This window comes from Ricinus communis, chromosome 1, assembly GCF_019578655.1.
Source record: "Ricinus communis isolate WT05 ecotype wild-type chromosome 1, ASM1957865v1, whole genome shotgun sequence".
In the NCBI taxonomy this organism is placed as follows: domain Eukaryota; kingdom Viridiplantae; phylum Streptophyta; class Magnoliopsida; order Malpighiales; family Euphorbiaceae; genus Ricinus; species Ricinus communis.
The window spans coordinates 3,623,156-3,644,569 of NC_063256.1; the positions used below are offsets into that span (position 1 = coordinate 3,623,156).

General features: G+C 32.1%; 2 protein-coding genes across 2 annotated transcripts; both read right to left on the bottom strand.

The window, feature by feature from the left end:
- Positions 1–91: 91 nt before the first annotated feature.
- LOC8289150 (pentatricopeptide repeat-containing protein At2g03380, mitochondrial) lies at positions 92–3,053 on the bottom strand. Its single transcript, XM_015727507.3, has one exon. The coding sequence runs from the start codon at positions 3,020–3,022 to the stop codon at positions 884–886; it is 2,139 nt and encodes a 712-aa protein (XP_015582993.2). The 5' UTR covers positions 3,023–3,053; the 3' UTR covers positions 92–883.
- Positions 3,054–5,382: 2,329 nt separating this feature from the next.
- On the bottom strand, positions 5,383–12,760 carry LOC8289151. Its single transcript, XM_002512078.4, has 4 exons — positions 12,125–12,760; positions 9,300–9,535; positions 8,285–9,101; positions 5,383–7,826 (listed from the first exon to the last, which is right to left on the bottom strand). Exons 2-4 carry the CDS (start codon positions 9,531–9,533, stop codon positions 5,620–5,622), a joined length of 3,258 nt encoding a protein of 1,085 aa, XP_002512124.1. The 5' UTR covers positions 9,534–9,535; positions 12,125–12,760; the 3' UTR covers positions 5,383–5,619.
- Positions 12,761–21,414: the final 8,654 nt, after the last annotated feature.

Sequence of the window (21,414 nt, forward strand, 5' to 3'; positions counted from 1 at the left end):
GAAATTGAAGATTGATAATTCGTTCCTATTAACTTTAATAAATCCCAAAGGAGAATAATTGTCATGGGCATGAATGTAAACCTGGGAACACTTTGAGCAGCCAGTTTTAACGCCCTTACATATAGAAACAACTGCTTGTTTTGTCTCTCAAAATACTGTACATTACTCCTTTAATTTCTAAGAGCAGAAACTTCTTTTAAATTTCTTTGATTTACACCAAAAGTAATCCACAAATTAATAAGAAGAAAGCAGGGATTTCTGCTCCTATAAGCAGGTCGTGTATTAAAAGAAAAAGAAGATCTTGTGTCAGTAACGTGAAAGGGTTATTCAAAGACATCAGCCCCTTCAAAAGCCCGCCCTAGGATGGTTTCCAAGATAGAATCGGGCTGATAGTGAATTTCATCCAGACACTGAAAATACAATAGCCAGTCACAGGGGATATCATGTGCACTCTACTGGGCAGGCCTCTTATACATGCATCATCATCTCACTGGTATACTCCTGATTGAATTGAGTGATCACCCAAATGGGAAACTTCCTCTTCCTGATTACTGGTTTATTGTGGCAATGCATTGTAGTCCTTCACAGCTACTTTTAAAGAACCAATGAGCTCTTGGGAGACCATAGCAACAATATCCTTATAGCACAAAAGTCTTAAATGAGATGGCTTATCCTTTAATCATCTCTTCAATTGGCATTACTTGGTCATTTCTTACAAATGCACCGTCTGCTTGTATTTCCGCATGCCATGCTGCTGCAGATCAGGGTCAGCTCTCATCTGATCCAACATTTTTCCAAAAGAAAAGTTCCATTGTCTTCTTGTTGACAGTGAATACTTCAAGTTTGTCAGATCCCATAATGTCCTTTGCATATAAATTACGGTCTATACAAGAGAAGCAGCTCTAGGCAATGAGAAATCATAACCAATATCCGTCTCCATCACACTATATCCTGGGGATTTGATTAATCCTCTCTGCTTCATCAACTCTCTTACCTGCTTAACCTGATTCCATCTTCCATCAGAAGCATACAAATTGCATATAAGCACATAATAACAAGCATTATGAGGATGTAATTCTTGCATTCTCTTGATTGCTACCTCTCCAAGATCAAACCTTGAATGCAGCCCACATCCATGGAGAAATGCTCCAAACAAACTAACATCTGCTTGAACTGGCATTTTCTCGATGAAGTCCCAGGCTTCTTCAAGACTACCAGAACGAGCCAATAGATCAACCATGCACGTATAATGCTTCATGGAAGGCACAAAGTTATATACCTGGCACATTGAAATAAAAAGATTCCATCCCTCTCCTACCATCCCTGTATGACTACAGGCAGATAAAATGGTTGTGAAGATTACTTCGTTCGGTTTCAGTTCCTGCCTCAACATATCATTGAAAATGGAAAGGGACCCACCAGCATCCCCTTGAACTCCATAACCACCAATCATTGCACTCCACGTAACAGTATTCTTCTCTTGCATACCATCAAAAATGGTACGTGCAGATCCAGCATCCCCACATTTGGCATAAAAGGTTAAAAGTGCAGTGCTAACATATACATTGGAAGACAATAAGCCCTCCTTTACAGAGTAAGCATGGAGAGAAGAGCCAACTTGGAGAGCACCAAGGGAGGCACATGCTGAGAAAACGCTAACCAGTGTAACTGCATCAGGTGAGACAGATTCCTTTCTCATTCGTTGAAATAAGTCAAGGGCTTCATATGGAGACCCCATTTGAGAACACCCAGAAATAATAGAATTCCAGGAAACTACATCCTTCTCTGAAGCTGTCTCAAATAAATAACTAGCATCTCTATTCATATGGCATTTTGCATACATGTGCACTAGGGCATTCATGAGAGTAGGTTCTGCAAAACCAAGTTTAATCGCAAGACCATGAATTGACCTTCCCAAATTCAAATTGCCCATCCGTGCACATGCTGCCAGTGCGCTTACAATAGTAACATCATTGGGCAAGATACCAGCCCATTTCTTATCCAAAAACAATTTCAAAGCATCATAAGATAAGTTACTCTGGGTGTACCCAACAATCATAGCCGTCCAAGAGACGAGATCAATACTAGATAGCTCATCAAATACAGACCTAGCATCTCTAATGACTCCACACTTGACATACATGTCTAGAAGAGCTGTCATCAAGTAAGAATTAAGTTGAACACCACTCTTTATCGCGTACCCATGAAAGCACTTCCCTTGATGCAAAGCTCCTAACTTTGTGCATGCAGTAACTAAGATGCCCAAGGTAAATTGATTACCCTCAATCAACCCTTCTCTCATTCTATTAAACAAAATCAATCCTTCAACGGGACAATCATTCTGTACATAACCCACAATCATAGAAGTCCAAGAAACCACATTCCTATCAAGATTTTCATCAAACGCACAACGTGAGCACTCAATCTCTCCACACTTCGCATAGAAATCTGTAAGACCAGTCAATACAAAACTATCAGGCGGACCTGCCTTAATAATCTGACAGTGCAATTTCCTCCCTTCATCTATGTCTCGCAGTTCACTACATGCCTTTAAAACAATTGAAAAAACAACATTATCATGCTCAATTAAGCAAATTCTCAAACGCGAATGAAATCCAATGATTTCCCAACACAAGTCATTCAAAAAATACCACCTTAGCATAACTTTCCAAGAATAAAAATCTGGGTTAGGTATTCTATCAAACACCAAGCGAGCATCATCAATGTACCCAAAGGAACCATACAAGCTAACTAATTTGGTACTGCAAGAAAGATCGCTAACAAGGCCATCAATAATGAGTAATCCGTGAATTCTCTTGAGAGAAATGATGCTTTTGCATAAACTAAGAAGATAAAAACATGGATTTGAAAAGACAGATTGAACTGAGGCCGTAGTATAATAGTCCTGAGGAGGGTCTAGAGATAGCTGATTGTGTGTTAAATAAGAGAGAGTTCTCCATTGTAAGCGGAAGGGTCTTTTATGAAGCTGTTTGTGCAACTGGGAAATTATTACTCTTGACATCTTTCTCTTCTCATTTCACTCTTTTCCCCGCCTTCTTAAAATTTAGAAATATATATATATATATATATATAATAGGTAAAAGCTCAAAAAGACCTTTAAAATTATTAGAAAAATCGAATTAAATTTTTATTTTTTTATCAATTAAATCTATTAATTTTTATAAAATATCTAATTAATCCCTAATATTAGCAGCGTCTAAAATGTTGTTTAGTATAAGGGTCTTATTATTTTGAGATCGCGAATAATAACCGTTCTGAATATTTTAAAATCATATTTATATCACGAGAGAGAGAAAACCACTTCTTTTTCTTTATTTAACCTACATCATAGCTCCTACAATCATAGAATCTCCTTTTAGAATTGGTTTTTCTTTATAAATATATTTTTATGGTTTTATTACAAAAATATATTGGAGGTGGTGGGATGTAATATAACTCAACAACTTGCACTTACCCTTCACTTATAAATGAGTATGATGAAAAAGATGAAAATATTACTATTATTTCAGGTGAGAAAAGAAATGACTACTCTTCTTTATAAATTAGAATTTATAGATACTAATTATACAAAATAAAAAAGAAGAAGTGACATTCTCTCCCCCACGTGATATAAGCGTAACTTTAAAACAAGAAATTATAGAACATTATTTAATATAAAAAATACATTTATCTCCCGACTATAAAATTAAAAAACCACAAATAAGCATACACAAATGTTACTTAAGTCAAAATCTCACTAATTAGTAGCGGTGATATAAGGGGTATATAGAAATTCCTTTTAGAATAAATTCTGATTTAAATGTGATAGTTTTTCTTTAAAAGAAAATAAGTTCCATTCAAAAAAATTAAGAAATTGGGGGGTAGAAGTGGGAATAGTAGAATAAAGGGAAAGAAGAAGTAGGAGTCAGTCAGTGGCAATCCAGCAAACAAACAAACAAACTCAAAAGAAAAGTGGGTTTTATTTATATATGTAATTTAGCTTTTTGCATTGCATGATGATGACGACGACCACCACCACCGCATTTCTACTTACTTCACTACTTCCAATTTCTTCTTTTCTATATATTCTAATAATAAAGAAAAACAAATAGATAGACAGAAATCTGATTGGTGGAAAGAGTATCTTTATTAATAAAATAAACACTTCATTCTCTTTCTTTCTGCCGCCTCATTCCTTACAAATTCAATACTTAAGATCTCCCCACCTTCTCATTCTGCCCCACGCGCATTTCCTCTGCGCGTGCACCCTCCTTTTTGTTTTTTTTTTCAAATTTAATTAATAAGGTTGAGGGCACAGTAAGTAATTAATTAATTGTTATCGACAGCCTCGTGAAATATTAATAAAATATAATATTAGGCTATTATTTTCTAAGTATTGAAATAATTTGTAAAAAAGTTTTACTTTCCATCACCATTATTAGACTGAACATTAAAAGATATTTTCACTTTTTCTTTCTCAAAAAGAGGCCAAAACGGGAAAAACAGAAAGCAACGTTATGACAAACCATGAAGAAACTTGTTCAAAAAAAGAGATAATACTATCTTGTTAATAAATTAATTTTGTTTGGGCCATTAAGCTTAAAAAAAAAAAATCACCCCATGGATGGGAAAAAGGTTAAAATCTTAAATAATGAAAATTGCCATAAATGCACAAAAGGACATGAAATGAGACAGAGCTTCTCTTTGTCACAATCAAACACCATCAAGAACTTGTTAAGACAAAACAAACATGATTTTTAAGGTCCTTTTCCCCTTATTTTGTTACCCATATCCTTATTCTGAACTACTCGTCTCTCCTTCTCAACCATGATTTTGTCCATCAATTGCCCAATCCAACTAATTGATGATAATTGCTTGGTTGTCAGATGCACCCAACTCAATGCCATTAGAGGTGCAAATTGCAATCACTATTAAGAATCAAAATGCTCTCAATTTTTAAGAAATAATGAAACCATAACTTGCTGAAGACATTATTACAGCATTGTCTCACAAGAAACTCTTCCTGAACACGACCCATTTCCAAAATATTAAAAAAGAAAAATTTCTTCACCGTTTTTTCCACAGCCCTAATTTCATAATCATACTGTACTTTTCTAGTGTTGTATTGTATGACCAAATGGAGGGTGGGTGCTCTCTATTGATATTCAACATTTTGGTTTACCTCATTCCAAGCTGTAATTTTAGGGACATTAATGTTCTTGGCGTCTATACATCTATTACAGAATGTTAGCTGCCTCTCTTGCTCTTCTCTAGGGCAAAAGGGCCAAAAACAGGTGCCACTGAACTACATTCAGACAGAAGCAGCTAACACCAATACCAGGATCATGAAAAATCAATCCTACAACACACGGAGAATGTGGATACACAATCCAAAGTAATGCCAAGTATATATCAAGGAAGAAATCATGCAACATTATTTATGAATAATACAAAGTCGGTAACCACCCAAACACAGATACAGGGGACCCAGATTATGGGCTAAGGAATGTACAAGGAATCCCCAAACGGCTCACAACAACCTTAATTCCCACAGCCGCAGAAATGAATCTATCCTCTTCCCTCTATTACATAACCTGACATTAACACCTCTTCTCATGATTAGGTCAAAGGAAGAGCAGGAGGATTACCTGGAGGGCATCTTTGCCGGCGGGGACGTCTAGTTGTCTTCCCCCACCCTGTTAGGCTTCTATCCTCTAGTCCCACTTCAACATTACTAAGCTGTTGTATGAGGGGAGTACAAGGTGGGCTTGCTATAACTGCAGGAGGGGAACTAATTACCGTACGCCTCCTCCCCCTCCCACAACCATTTCTAGTAGAATTTCTTCTTGTTAGTCCCGAATGCCATAAATGGCCTGTTGCTCTCATCAGCCCTCCAAATGTCTGAAGATCTTCTGTAACCTCATGCCTTGATAAAGAAGCAAGGCCTGGAAGGATGTCCCTTTGGAAGTCCCTTCGCTGCCTTCCTCTTCTTGTCTGGCCTCTTCGGGTTCTAGTTGGTAATGAAGGTGTTCCTGTTTCTTCCAGTTTAAAGTTTTCTGAAATCAAAGGCTTTGGCATATAATCTTCTTCCTTGATCTCTACTAATCTCAAAGTCATAGACTCAAAGTAATCTTCCGATGATGACCCCTCGTCATCTTGACCCTTTTCGGCTACCCAAGCAGCACACTTGCTCTCAAGATCCTCTCCAAAAGATGAAGCTATCTCCACAAACCAATGAAGAGGGTCTGTCATCGAAGCTTCTGATGGATTTCCAACGTCATCATCTTGATGACTGCGATATCCAGTTATGGAAATGGCAACTATTGCCTCCGCTGCTATTCTGGCAAATTCATCCGGTGAGCTTTCAGCTTTGGACTCTGACAATTGTGAAGACACTCCATGAGCCTTTTCTAGACATTCTTCTCCAGGAATGACATCCTCTTCAGTTTCAGGAAGTGCAGGCACTTCCAAATCTATTCCTGAAATAATCTTCACAGTAGAGCCTGGAACAGAAGGTATCAAAGAAGCTTCATCCTCAGTTATAGAAGAGTTCAAATCAATATGATGTCTGACACTTGCAACTCGTTTCTCTGTTTCCTTTTCTGTAAGAACTAACTCCGCAGGAGTCTCTTGGCCAAAGTCAGGAACTGGCGGATCACAAGGCAAGTTAATATCAAGAACCCTACTTTTCCTGTTATTTTCTATATCTTCAGTTGGCTGAGAAAGAGACACAGAAGGAGAGGTAAGAGAAGAAGACTCGACTTTTGAAATATGTGGCTTTTCAAAAATGGGAAAGCCAAGAATTTTTCGGCAACTTGAGGTGTCGCTTATATAAATCCTACTGCCCTCGACAACATTGGGAGAAGCTGATTTCATACTCTGAACAGCTACTTCACTAAGAACATTTCCAGCTTCACTTTTGTTAGACAACAGAGGCAGAGAAGATTCCAAATCACTCGAGCCCACTGAATTCAAATCCACCCCTGCATTAGTAGCCTCGCTTTTATAACTGGGCTTGGTTCTTAGCCAAGGCAAAGTGACAATATGGTCCACCTGATTTCTTTCTAAATCGATGACCTCAAGGCCTTGCTGGGAAGACATCTTGGCTGAGAAGCCATTTGAAACTGCTACATTCAAGTTCACATCTTTTGCAGACTTCGAATCCACACAATTTGAACTCTTGTAGTGCTTTGCTGAATCATGATAAGGGAAATGTGCAGGGGCTATGTTATGGGCACTACTGCAGTTCAAAAAATCACGGTTGCCTGAAGGAAACTGAATCAATAGTTCCTTAGACCCTGATGAGGACCCATAATAGTATCCATTTTGGTCGGGCATTTCACTATTGATTCTCAGGTTAGATGCAGAATTGCTTGTGTAATTCCACCGGTCCCCTAACACACCATGACTCTGAGTTGATGACTGAGAACTCCTACTCAAGGTCCCAGATGAGTTGAAATATGGGTGCATTTGAACTGATATAGACTTCGTGTTTAAGCTTCCACTAAGCTTTTCCCAAGATGAAATAGAATGTGGCCAGGACTTGCTCAAATTGGGAGAAGGATCAGTTGCATATTGAATAGGCATATTGGAAGCAACCACTGATACGTGATGGCTATTATCAGAGATCTCCTTATTTCTTTCAGAAGGTTCTGAACCATGAAACAATCTCCCTCTCAACTGACCTGCCTTGCTTTGATCAGTAAGGAAAAGAGATGCCGGTTCATTAGTTTTATTTAACAGAACCGATACTGGCTGGGAAGATGAAGGTACTATTTCGGGCTGAAGACCTTGAGGAATAGACTTCAGGTTGTTTTTACTGTGCCCTGCAACAGGAAAGAGTATGAGAACATCAGAAAATAAATGGAACAACCTTTGATGGGATTGTCAAAATTCTTAAAGTTAAGAGTATAAAGAACCCAGCAAACATGTAATTTTACACATTGTGTCGAAAAAGCCACAGTGGTGCATGGTCAATGAGCTTGTGTACTGGAGAATAATTACTTGAAGGAAAACAGAGCAACCCACATTATTTTTCTTCAAAAATGATGCACATGCGCCAGTTTTTAAATGCTCAAATATGATTTCCTTTTTCTTTTTAATCAATAAACTGAACTGTTATTTGGTACAATTTGCATACAGTTCAGATGAGAATAATAAACTGCAAACTTTTCCTCGAGAAGACATCTATGATTTGCTAGGTCAATTAAAAGAACATACTTAGATATAATGAAGCATTGAAATGAAACCAAGAAACCAAAGAGCAAACTCATGAAGATCATACCTGAATCGAGCATATGGGGAAACCACAATTTTCTGTTTGCATTATTCTGCAAATGCAGATTATTGAGAGTTCCATTAGTGCTTCCATGGTGAGAGTTCAGTAAGATCTCTTGGGGAAAGCCAAGAAACTGTGATTTTTGTTTAGCAGCCAGTCCATGCTCTTGAGTCTCACATCGGGAGGAAGTACAGCCTAGAAGATCATTTGCAGATGCATTTGTATCTTCAACATCAATAGGCTCATTCAAATCAGCCAAATTACTTTTGCTCTTCAAAAATGATTCAGACTGCAATGCATCTCCTAGACAATTCTTTTTCCCACCTTTGCCAATAAGCAGATTAATTCCATTCTCATGCACAACTTTATGATTTCTGTTTGAAAAATAACTAGAGATACCACATGCATTTTCATCCCTCAGTTGTTCCCCTTCTTCAGTATCTATGTACTCATCAGCTGGAAGTTGAAGATCAAACATCTTCCTCCTCACTTTTGTGGGTCTGGACTCCAGTATCTCTAAATCTTTTGACGTACCACCATTTTGAGATAGCAAGGGGCTAGCTTGTGCACTGCTTCCTTTCATAGAACTCAGCGGAGAATGCATATCTTCAATGCCTGAGGTAGATGGTCCAGCACACACAGAATTTCCCAAGGGAAAGCTAGGGAGATGCCATTTCCGAGCATCTTCAGATGTAACTTGAGATGCTAGAGGACTTGAAGACAATGATTTCTCAATAGGCATCCGATTTTTATATAATTCTTTCCTTTTGGCTTCATCCATCAAGTCCCTCTGTATTCTGTATAGGCGGTGAAGTTCACACAGCTAGATGGAAAAGAATAATACAAAAAGGAGTGAAGTTAGTTCCAGCAAACAAAGAGAAAGATAGTGAATTCACTTAACTTTACTTGGATTGCACCATTCAAGGTGGAGGACATCTAACTTCAATTTACATTTCAGATTACGTACATCTCAAAGCTGTCAAACTTTATAAATTAGTGAGGGACTCGAGACCAAAAGTACCTGATTCTTAAATGTGGCCTCATGCTCCAGCATTGTCTGCTTTACCACATCCTTGTCATACCCGGGATACATATCTGCAATGGCCCTTGGTAAGTATCCATTGTAGTATTGCCCATTGGTGAAGGTTCTATCTCCATAGTATAGAGGCCAGCTACAACTGTTAGAATCCTCATTAAGATCCCTCATTGAGAAATATCCCTGAAAGAAGCTTTCACACTGTGCTTTTGTTCCCATTCCTGGCAATTAATGAAGAAACATGGAAAGTATTATTAAAAAAAAAAAAAACTTGATAAAACCCCTGAGAAAACTTATTTGCTATGGAGGAGGGAACGTTTTCCCAAAATTCATATACCAAACATTTGGGTGTCAAAAATACTCTGGCATTGCCATGTTGCCACATCCATAGCAAGGCCATACAAGTAAAACATGACATACATGAGTGATCAAAAGAAACAGTCAAATAAGCAAACAAAACACTAATACAACTCGCATATAATTTTTTTCTTTCCTAGAAATACTCCATGACGACCCTAATGTTCAGTTTGTAACAATTTAAATCTTCCATGACCACTATTCTCGATCATCAATAAAACCTCTCCTATTTCTAAAGCTCAATATGACCCAGAACAGAGATCGGCTGAAGTTCACATGAGCTGCTTGCATAATCTTTCTGATAATAACAAACTTGTATGGAAAAATCATGATCGTGAGATAGTCATTCTAACTGCAAAAGCTACTTGTAGGATATGGCACTATTAACAAAATGATCTACAAATTTGGAATCTCAAGTTGAGAATTTTCTTTCATTGTTTAGAAGAAGGAACTTATGTTTCAGATACTAGCAGTGCTGGAATCCTAATAGTCCTCCGCTTACACATAATGCACACTATATTCAAACTGCATGCTCATATATCTATGACCTCACAGACTTGTAAAATAATTAATGCTAGCACACTGAACGAGTGAGCCACAAGTAATCTTAATACCAATTTCACTAACCACTAATCCAAGAAGCACTGCCTATTCCTGACTTTGACGTATATCTGTGTCAGAAGATCAATGCTAGTGTAAACATGAGCAGGACTAGAATCACACATGTAAGATAAGATTTCCAAGCGGATTGAGATTGAAAATACAGCGTCCTTCAAATTAAGGACCATGGATCAACATAAAACTGCAGATGCTTAAATAGCTCATGATGACATAGATATAGTAACTAAATAAAAAGAATGTAAAGAAGAATATGTATAAAAATTCCAAAGTTTGTTTTTACATTTATAGATAGGAAGAAAGTTACAGATAAGGAAAGTGAAAAGGATTGCCAAGAATCCTTGGAACAAAGATGATAATGCTCACAAGCAGTATATTTTAGTGACTACCAAATATTGCATGTTACTGCTTAATTTACTTATGCAGTGAAAAAATGAACATAGTAATTTCTCTGCAGTTTCTAGGATTTTTACCGAGTTCGATATGCGATCAATGGAAATAGAGGAACTGCACATACAATAAAAAGGAATTTCTAGAAATGGGTTGCTCACATACCATAGCACTAAAGTCGTTATTATTTAATAGGAACTCTATAACCTCCAAGATTTTTCAGTGAAGCATATCTGTTTGATTTACTTCCAACTTCATATCCAGGTTAAACATTATAGATCAATGATCCTTTTTCAGATATCAATTAACCATCCACTAAACAGGTCCTCACTTGATAATTCCAAAAATGGCATATAAATGATGTAAGCCAGATATTCAGACAGCTATTAAGATGAAGTATCCACAGAAAAGAAGATATCATGCCATGTATACCATAGGGACTTCTTTAAGTTCAAGTATAATTGTTACTAAGGATCAGTCTGATGTGATTCATAGATTTGTACCTCATATGAGGAACTATTCCACAATAGCATGAGAATTCAACTCAGATGAACAGGCGGTGGCTTGATAATAAATTATAAATTCAATCACATTTATAGGCAACACAAGTCATCAACACCCTAAATTACCTTCCCAATCCTCTGATAACATGCATGACCACAATAATCCCACCAAGAAGTTAAGCAATTGGATAGAAAGCTAAACGTTGCATGAAATAACTATAAACCCATCGATTAAATCTCCTAAGTAGCTATACATCATTTGAAGCTAAAATGACCCTCTATTCAAAAAGCAATGAGAACTCTCCAGTCAATTGAACTGAAGTTAGAATATCCTTCACTAACACTAGAAAATTCGATATGCACTAACAAAAATTAAGAGGGATTAAGAAGGTCTTCATCAATTAATTGCCCTACTCGGATATCCAAAAAGCTTCCTAATTAGAAGTTGGACTTTGCGTAGAAGTCATAAAGATGGAAATTTGCGACAAAGCCCCCACATGCTAGAAATTGAAGAAACTCTGCTAACAATGAGGAAATCTCAGTGTACTCCCTTCTAGTTATTTTAATGGGCGAAAAGAAATAAAAGATCATTAGTCATAAAAGTTAATATAACAGATCCCTTACCACAACAATCTGAAGTAAGATATTAGCAAATATCAGCAACAGAACCTAGCATACTAGATTATGAGCTCAGCCTCAATTCAAATTGCCCATCAAATTAATCCCCAACCAATGAACAACAGTAAAATAAAAAAGAAAAAGGATAAAGAAACATAAATCAATGAACAAATTCCAGTGAACTGAATAAGCAAGAAGCGGAGTCGAGCATTGAATAAATCAGGTAAATGAAGTAAAACCCAATTAACAAAATCACTAAAACCTATAGATCAAATTACCCATAAAGTTAGAAAAAAAAATTAAAATTAAATAAATAAATATTACCTCAGACCCACATCCTCTTATCCCTTCCCCTAAAGAATCCCTCAATGGATTCAATCATTCAACAGTTGCCTCCACATCATAGACCCGGAAGACAAAGATAATAAATAAATAAAATTTCAAAGAGTCTGTGAAGACTGGCACTATCAAAAGCACAGACTTTGAGATAAAATATCAAAAAGAAAAAAGAAAGCAAATTTAACTTTAAAAAAAAAAAAACGAAGTAGGTGTTATTGAAACTCCATCAAAGGAGCTTAGATCGTCTCCAGAATTGAACAATATAAAGGAGATTTCGATCTGCTGGGCCACTCTCTCTTTCTCTCTCAACAAACAAAAAGAAGAAAATTTTATTAACACAAAATTTTTTTCTTACAATAAAAAAAAGGAATTTTTTTTATATAGTTTAAAGAGAGAGAAAGGAAGTGTTTTTTTTTTTTAATTTATGCTAGAGAGAGAAAGAGAGGAGAGAGAGAGATCCCAGATAAGAAAATCTTTACACAAACAAACGACCTTCTAAGAACAGTGACATGAAATTTGTCAACATCCGGTCTCTTTTTATTCTCTGCTTTTTCTCTCTTCTTCACTCTCTCTCTCTCTCTCTTACATTTTCTTTCTTCTTCTTCTTCTTCTTCTTCTTCTTATATTTCTTTGTTTCTTTCTCTCACTTACTTATTTATACATTTTATAGTTTCTTTCTTTCTTTTTATCTCTTTTTTCTTTTTTAAAAATAAATATAAACAAAATGGTCATTTCTAGATTCTCTCCGCCTTTTTTTATATAATATTCGTCTTACTTATTATTAACAAATTCTAAATTTTTAGAGTTAGTTTTATTTGACTTAACGCTTAATTTCAATCTCCAATGTAATAAATGTGTCCTAATTTAGTAGTAATACTTAAGTTGTTCAAAATGTAATAAATATACTTATTTCAAAATGTAATTTAATATCTTATTATTAATTATATTTCATAAAAAAGAAAAGACTTGTTTTATATCAAATTTTTAAATAATAAAAATAAACTATTTACATGATTAGTAAATGTTTAATTTTTTTGAGAGATAGGGTCTTATCACAATTTTTCATTAAATTCTTCTATAGCAAATATAAAAAATACTATTTATATTATATAGTTTATTGCTTATTAAATTTTTGTAAATAAGAAATTATTATAATTTTTTAAAATGTGATAATTGGTTTAATTTTGTAATTTAATTTAATAATATACAAGTAATCTTACTAGAATTAAGGGAAAAAGGAAATTGATGATTAGACTGCATTGCATAGCTTACCAACAAGCACAACAAACTTGACAAAAACAACCTTATAAGCTTGATTAAGTTTGGTAGTTGTTTACTTATATAATTAATCTTATAAAAAAGAATTAAAAAAAAAAATTAGGAGGAGCATATAAATTGGTTATTAATATTTCCATTAAAAGCAGTGTTGAATTGAGGGCTAAATCTAATACAGGAGACAAAAAGTGGGTCCCATGAATACTGTGGGAAGGATGAGGTTTCTTAAGGTTTTTGGTCAGATAATAAATGCCCATCTGGGTTTACTTTATTTACGAGATTAACTTCTTTCTCTTTTTGCCTTTTCTTTTTTCCATTGGCTGATCTTCTGCTTCGTATCAGAGGAAAAACAAACTCCTAATTTTTTTGTACTGTTTGTTTACTGTTTCTCTTTTTTCATAATGGAACTGAAAATTTATAATTAAAAAAAAAAAAAAAAAGTAAAGAAACACATTCACAGCTAGCCACGTGGATTCTTTTTGCAGCAATATCAAATACCTCAATTAGAATGTTCAGTGGGTTTTGTTTATGGGAAAATCCAAATTAACTTAACTAAACACAATTATATTATATTACTATTGAGGGGAAAAGTAATAGGTTGAGAAGAAGTGTAATGATCTTTTTTATTAATCCTATCAATAAAGATATCAATGTTATTTGAAATCAATTCTCCCCTTCTGAATATTGGAAAGAAACATAAAAGGGTAAAGAAAGGGAACCAATCTTTGTCTTTATAACTTTTTTGCCAATAAAGTTGCAAGTCAAGAATCATAAGCATTTAGTCCATTAAATCTTAATTAATGGAATAAATTCAAGTGGTAAGAAATACTTTATTATTCAAACAAGAAGTTTTGGGTTTGAGTTTCATTTTTCACACTAAACATATTAATCACTTTTATACTGAATAGGATCCTATTATGCAACTCTTCAAATGTCCCATTTTTTAAAAAATAGATAGGAGTCAGACTTTAAAAGAAAAGAAACAGTAATTTTTATTATACCGTGGAGAGAAATATTGTAAGAAAAAAGAATTAATAGATTGTAGACTATACAATAAAAAATAATTAATTTTTACCCTCTTCGTAAAAATAAAAACTCACCTCGTAATTTAGTAAAAAAAAATACAATAGCAAAATTTCTTTTTACTTGTAAGTTTAGCCCCCATTTTAGATACAGCCATGTGTATAATTAGGTGCAATAATGGCAGAATCACCTAAAATTCAAGGGGAGAAAAGGGGGTAATGTGCAATGTAGGCCTTTACAAACACATACATGAACAATGCCTAATGGTATCAAATAATTGGACTACATGGTAGCTAATTGAAAAGATTCTTTATAGAAAAAAGAAAAAAAAAATTAATGATTAACCTTAAAAAGAAGGATGCATAAAATCATTGTATTTTAGTAAATAATGTGAGAAAAATTGTATTCATAATTACCATAAATGGTAAAATGAAATACATTATGCATAGGTGCAGCAGTGGTAGGGGTGTGGAGTGTGCATGGTTGGAAATTTAGGTGAAGCAGTGGTTTATTAGGCCCAAGCCAAGTGTGTCCGAAATAATGGGGTGGAACCCATGGACAAAGGATGTGCAGAACTGGCACTATTTTGATTTGCCAGACTACAAAATTCTTATATTATTTCATATCTTATTGTCCTCTGCAATTTAATTTTTCTGGATAGTTTAACCTTTTAAAGGAGGAGAGGAGGTATGGCAAGTTCTATATGTACACAAATCCTTAAAGACAAAATATATATATATATATATATATATATATATATATATATATATATATAATCAATTTCTACACATTGGAAGAATGCACTAATAGAGAATTTTTTTTATTAAAAAAATAATATATTTTCTCATTCTTTTATTTTTATTTAACTTGATTGTCAAAATAAATATTTAAACACCATTCTGTTATTTATTCTAATTTATTATTTTGCAAAATCAAACAGAGAATTCCACGAATACTCAATCAATTTCTTAAAAAATTCATCAAGAATTAAAGAGATACACCTATTGTCATTTAAATTGTGTATAATAAGAATATGTATTTCTAATTTAGACATGTACTATTTTTACATTTACTTTGGGAAAAATATGTATATATATACTCACAAATAAAATAAATTAATTTTCATTGGCTTATATGAAAAAAAAATCCTTTTTAAGTCATAAATGTGTATATATTGGCAAATGTATTCTTAGGGTTCGTTTAGTTAGTAAAAAAGAATAGAGTAAGAATGAAAATGAGAATAGATAATCCATATTGATGTTTGATTAATTTAGGATTATTCTAAAATTAGAATGAGAATTCTCTGTCAATGGAATTACAAATTTCTCATTTCTGATAAGGAATAATTATTTTTATTTCCATAAAAATCAATTTAAATTAATTTTAAATTGACAAATAAGTGAAACGATAATTTATTATTTATATTTTTATATATTCATTACATACTATATTAATAAATTAAATAATAATAAATAAAACTTAATTTTTATTTCATGCTCAATTAAATAAAATATAAAAAGATACTTATACATACTGTCGTTTATTATTTTAATTCAATTTCTATTCACAAAATTGAAATAAATAAGTCGTTAATTTAATATATGTTTATTATTTAGTGAAATAATTTTGATTTAAATTAATTACCAAATAAAATCAGTACACAAACCTAATTTATAATTGAATTCTGAAATTTTTCAATTCTAGAATTTGCCCTTTCAATTTTAACGGAGTCTCAAAAATGTTTAGATATGGATTTGTCAGAACTTAAAAATTAAATACTGAAGTTTCTTTAAGAGTTCTTAGTTCCAAGCATTGTCTCTTTTATAAGAAAAAAAAAAAAGAAGAAGTTATATCAATATTTCTTTTATTCTTTTTAAGTAAAAAATATATTATATTAGAAAATGACAAATTAACATATTTTTCACAATATATGAACCATCCATAATTCTTACTCGTAAACCAAAATTAATTATTTCAATAATTGATTTGAGAGGTTCAAACTGTGATTATTGAAATACTAATTATAATATAAAATCTCATTAGTAATAGAATATTTTATTTGAGTTGATACTTCATACATAAATATTGTGATTATTAATTTTCTACATTACCCTACTAGATAAATCGAAATTCTGTAATGCTTATAAATTAAGTGGTCATGAATTATATCATTAAATAGTTTATCATCCAATTTGATTTTATTTCTTTCTTTAAAAAAAGTCTGAACATTGTACTATCTGTAACTTCTTTAATGTGTTTCCCACTTAAATAAAAATCCAAATCCAATTACAATAAAATCTCAATATTAATATTTTATTTAAAATAACTTTTGCACAATGATAAAAAATATTACAATTCTTAATTTAATTAAGTTATAAATATAAATTAATTTTCTATTATAATAATTATAAATTCTTTAAATTTTATTCCACAAAAATATTCTTCTATATAATAATATATAACTTTAAAAAATATATTGTTATACCGTATTTTATTTTATTATAATATTATATTATCTCATCAGTCTTATTTGTATGATATGATAAAATATTAAAATATTTTATCTCTAATTTATATCATTTTATATATAAAATTAAGTATTAAGCTCGAGTAAAAAATATTACTATATATATATGTATCAATTTTAATATTTTTCAGGCTGAAAAATAAAAAAATAAAGTTTGTTTTCTTCGTCTTGGAAGACATATAAATCTGGATAGTGTTCCCTTTTTTTTTTTTTTTTGTTTTAGCACATGTATATATTAAAAAACGGCATATATACTATCTTATCAATAATTATCTTTTATGTTTATTTTTATTTTTTAATCAATTGTCAATAGTTCTTTTGGAATGTTATTGATTATGAATCTGGAAATAAATGGATATATTAGTATTAATTATTCAAAACGAATATTACATTTACAGGATTGCAATAATTAATTAATTTGAATTTTAAATTAAAGGAAAAAAGACCCACTAACTTAAGGTTGACCAAAACAATAATTGACTTCATAGTTATTTGAACTTTTTTTTTTCTTTGGGATAAATGGAGGATGAAGTTCTATTAATTTAATTGAGAGCTACAGTATATAAGTATCATTGAGTTATGTTCGAATTTTGCTTTTAATTTTAAGACAAATGATGTCTGAACATAAATGGCCACAAAAAAACAGGGCATGCTTTTTTAAAACCAGTTTTCAGAACAACTGTAATCTAAATAAATTATTTATTTAAAACTCTTAATGGGTCCAATTTTATGTCCTCATTAAATCTACTGACAATAAATATTTATTTTATATACATAAAAAGAAATCCCATTAATTTCTCTTTTAGATACTAAAAAGTTTGAGATTTACATTAATCAGCGAGTAAATTTGTTTATCCTCTTAACTTATGAAAAGAATTTCTGCCAATTTTATTTTCTTAAGGCTCCTCAATTAATTATTTGACAAAAAAAAACAGAAATTTATAAATAAAGTAAATCCCATGGGAGTATTTTATAATTTTTCCAGTTTAGGTAAAAAGAAAGAAAAAACAAATAGACACGTGAAGAATGCTTTAGGGTTTTCGACAGTATCTAACAAAGTGGGATATAATATGATAGAGAGCAAAACTAAAAATGGAAATGCACGGCGTTTTGGCAGCCGCAAGAAAGAAGTCGAAGCACAGAACCGGAGGCCATGCTTACGTTTCTTTCTCCAAATCAAACATACAATTCCAAATTTGTACAATTTAATGTTAATTCAGATTTTGTCTTCCTCTAAGTTCCACCATTAAAATAAAATCTCCACAACTTTCAGTTGCTGGAAATTAGTAATCGGAGGACTTCACTTTCCTTTCATTTTCTCTCAACGATAAGAAAGAAAGAAAAAAAAAAAAACTCTATTCTAATTTATTCTGTATAAAATGAACCTCAAGTCTCAGATAACTTGTGTTTCTATTTCTTTTTTCTTTTAAAAAAAGAAAAAGAAAAAGTCAGATTCCCTGTAATTTTGGACATATTTGACAAAAAAGAAAAGTTTGTTTTCGGGTAAATTGCTCATAGCTCACAAGTTTAGGGAGCAAACTGAAACTTAAACGCATACGTAATTTTATGACTATTATTAAATTTGAATTGATTAAAGTGATAAAATGGGTGTTGGTACTTGGCACTCCTGTCTTATGCATATCAGATAGCTTTTTATATTGTATCAGATTTTTGCTTCTCTCTTTGTTTATTTTCCATAACAATAAAATAAAATAAAATCTCTATAGTCCATGCTCATACAAATCCTTTGTAATTAATGGTCAAATAAAGTATGATGAAAGTGAAGATCATATTCTGCCCTGTAACAGTAAGTTGGTAACTTTAAAAAAAAGAGAAATTTTTTATATAAATTCAGTCTGCCATGTAATTTATAATAAATAATTATATTAATTAATTTTTATCTAATTAAATAAAAATTAGTTTTATGAATTTTAAACATCAAATCGAGCATGAAAGAATAAATATTTAGCAAGAACAAAAATGTGAAAAATATATGGAATACGAGTAAAAGAAAAATGAAAATTAAGAAATGCTAGTTGAAGTGGTGAGTATAATTAACGGAATTAAGAAGCATAGGGCACAGGACCACAAACAAGAGATGACACAGCACAAGTCGCTCAATTCGATCGGTACAAAGAGAAACCCATCACCAAGTTCAAGCAAATCGTATCATGACCACATGGATTTGGTATTGGCCCCATCAATCACTGACACAAAAATGGCGTATTGGTATTATATACATCAACATTCCTATATGCTGTTACACTAGTATTTGTAAATTTTTTACAGTATACATTTTTAACTTATTCAGAAATTACAAATTTAAACATCTAATGATGTATATTAATTTTTTAACAAAGTCTAACCTGCCATGAATTATAATTAAGGCATCATAAATATATATATAAATAAAGAACAGCGGCTTAACTATTATTTGATATCAAATTTTTAAAAAAACTTAGATTATAGGTTAAAATTAAATAAGTGGCAGAGAAAGTCAAGCTGTATATACTTGAGTAATGAATGCTAAATCAACAAACGTGGTCCCTAACTAAACACTTGTATTGTCATTTTCATGGAAAATGTGTGAGGGCCTTGTAAAATTCTAACTAGTGAGAGAGACTTAGGTAACTAAATGATGCGGGTCCCCCCTGGGTTTGGTTTATCATGACTCATGTCATGCAAAAGTTTTGATTGACTTGCAATTTTATTCGATGGCTTCAGTTTTTGGGTCTTTCTACAATGATTTCATTTTCCACATTATCAATGGATTGGATACCGGAGTATATTGCTTTACCAATTGAAGGAAGCATTTCTTTTTTCTTTGTTATTTGATGCGTTACGGTCAAAATTAGTGATATACGTGTCATTTTTATTATTATTATTTAAATATAAACTTATTTATTTATTTGTATTCATAAAATACTTAATGAATCATGAGTTAACCAATAACATTTTTTTTTTATATATTTGCTGTAAGAATAATACTATCCATTGATCATTCTGTGTTTGGTTACAGAGATTCAATATATTTGGCTTAGATCATATATTTAATGTTGATGGGATCCATCAATAAATATATTCCATCAACTTTGGGCGTACGGTTAAAAATGTAGAAAATATGGCAATGTGAGGCTCCTTTTTCTGAGTCTATCTTCAGTACTGATTTTGGCATTGATGGGTTCCTAAAAATACAAATAAATAATCATATATTGTACTCCAATTTTCAGCACGACTACATCATTCTTGTGAAACTCTATAATGGATACTATCATATGATTTGGGAAATAATAATTAAGAAAAAAAAAAGAATAATTTTGAAGAAAAGGGAAATTAACTTTGTGGGTAAATAATCTCATGATTGATTAGTCAGGAATCAGGTGCCATGCCGCTAGACAAGTGAGGTTTAAGCATATATTCAACACTAAAGCAGAAATAATACCATGTCAAAACTTCCCCATATAATTAAAAAAAAAAAAAAAGAAAAGAAAAAGATACAACTACAATTTCACAAGATTTTATTAGCCACCCATGATTGGTTTTTGATTATTTCAAAAATAATTAAAATAAAAAATGGATAAAACTCAAATTTATGTTAATATAGTCAATGTTCCACTAATTTCATCAGTCCATCTCACCAGATTTAAAATTTAACAAATTCAAATTCAAAATTAAAACTAGAAATGAAAATGGAATGAGCATATAATGGGGTTCCAACTAAGGTCATCAAGAAATATATTGTTATTATTTAGATGGGCCACCATGCAGTTTTGCCTCAGTCCTTGAGAAACTGACCGAGTAATATCTTTGGACATGGTCCCTCTTCACTTTATTTGGGCTATTGGTACTGGTACATCATCAGATAAACACAAGCCAACATCAGCTGCAGTTTTCGATTTTATTTTACTTTTTTTGTTTCTTCAAACAAAGAATGTCTAATTGCTTCTTAAATGATTCCTCATCTTGATTAAGTTTAGTACTAAACTTATCATCCTAATAAACTAGGCATCTTTCATTCGGGCATTATATATTATTCAACCGAAATCTAGTTAGGTTACAAGCTATATTTTAAAAAACGGTCGTTCTATTAGTTCAAAATTCTACTTAAAAATAGAATATTTTATTTTATTTTAGAAAAACATGTATAAAGTTTAATTAGATTAGAATTTATTAATATCAATAGCCATGATGGAGATTTTTTATTAATAATCTTTTAATAAGAAGCAAACTCAATTTTGTATATGTACATGGGTTATATTTTCCGGACTAGTAGAAGAATTGACCATTAATCTATTAATTTTTTATTAATCGAACTAATGGGTTTTTGTTGTATTACATAATTAATTTTTTGACTTAAGAATTAAAATATTAAATAAATATAGTCAATCCAAATTGTAACAACTACTGATAGTTTTCTACTTTTTGTCAATATAAGAATCATTTAAACTAT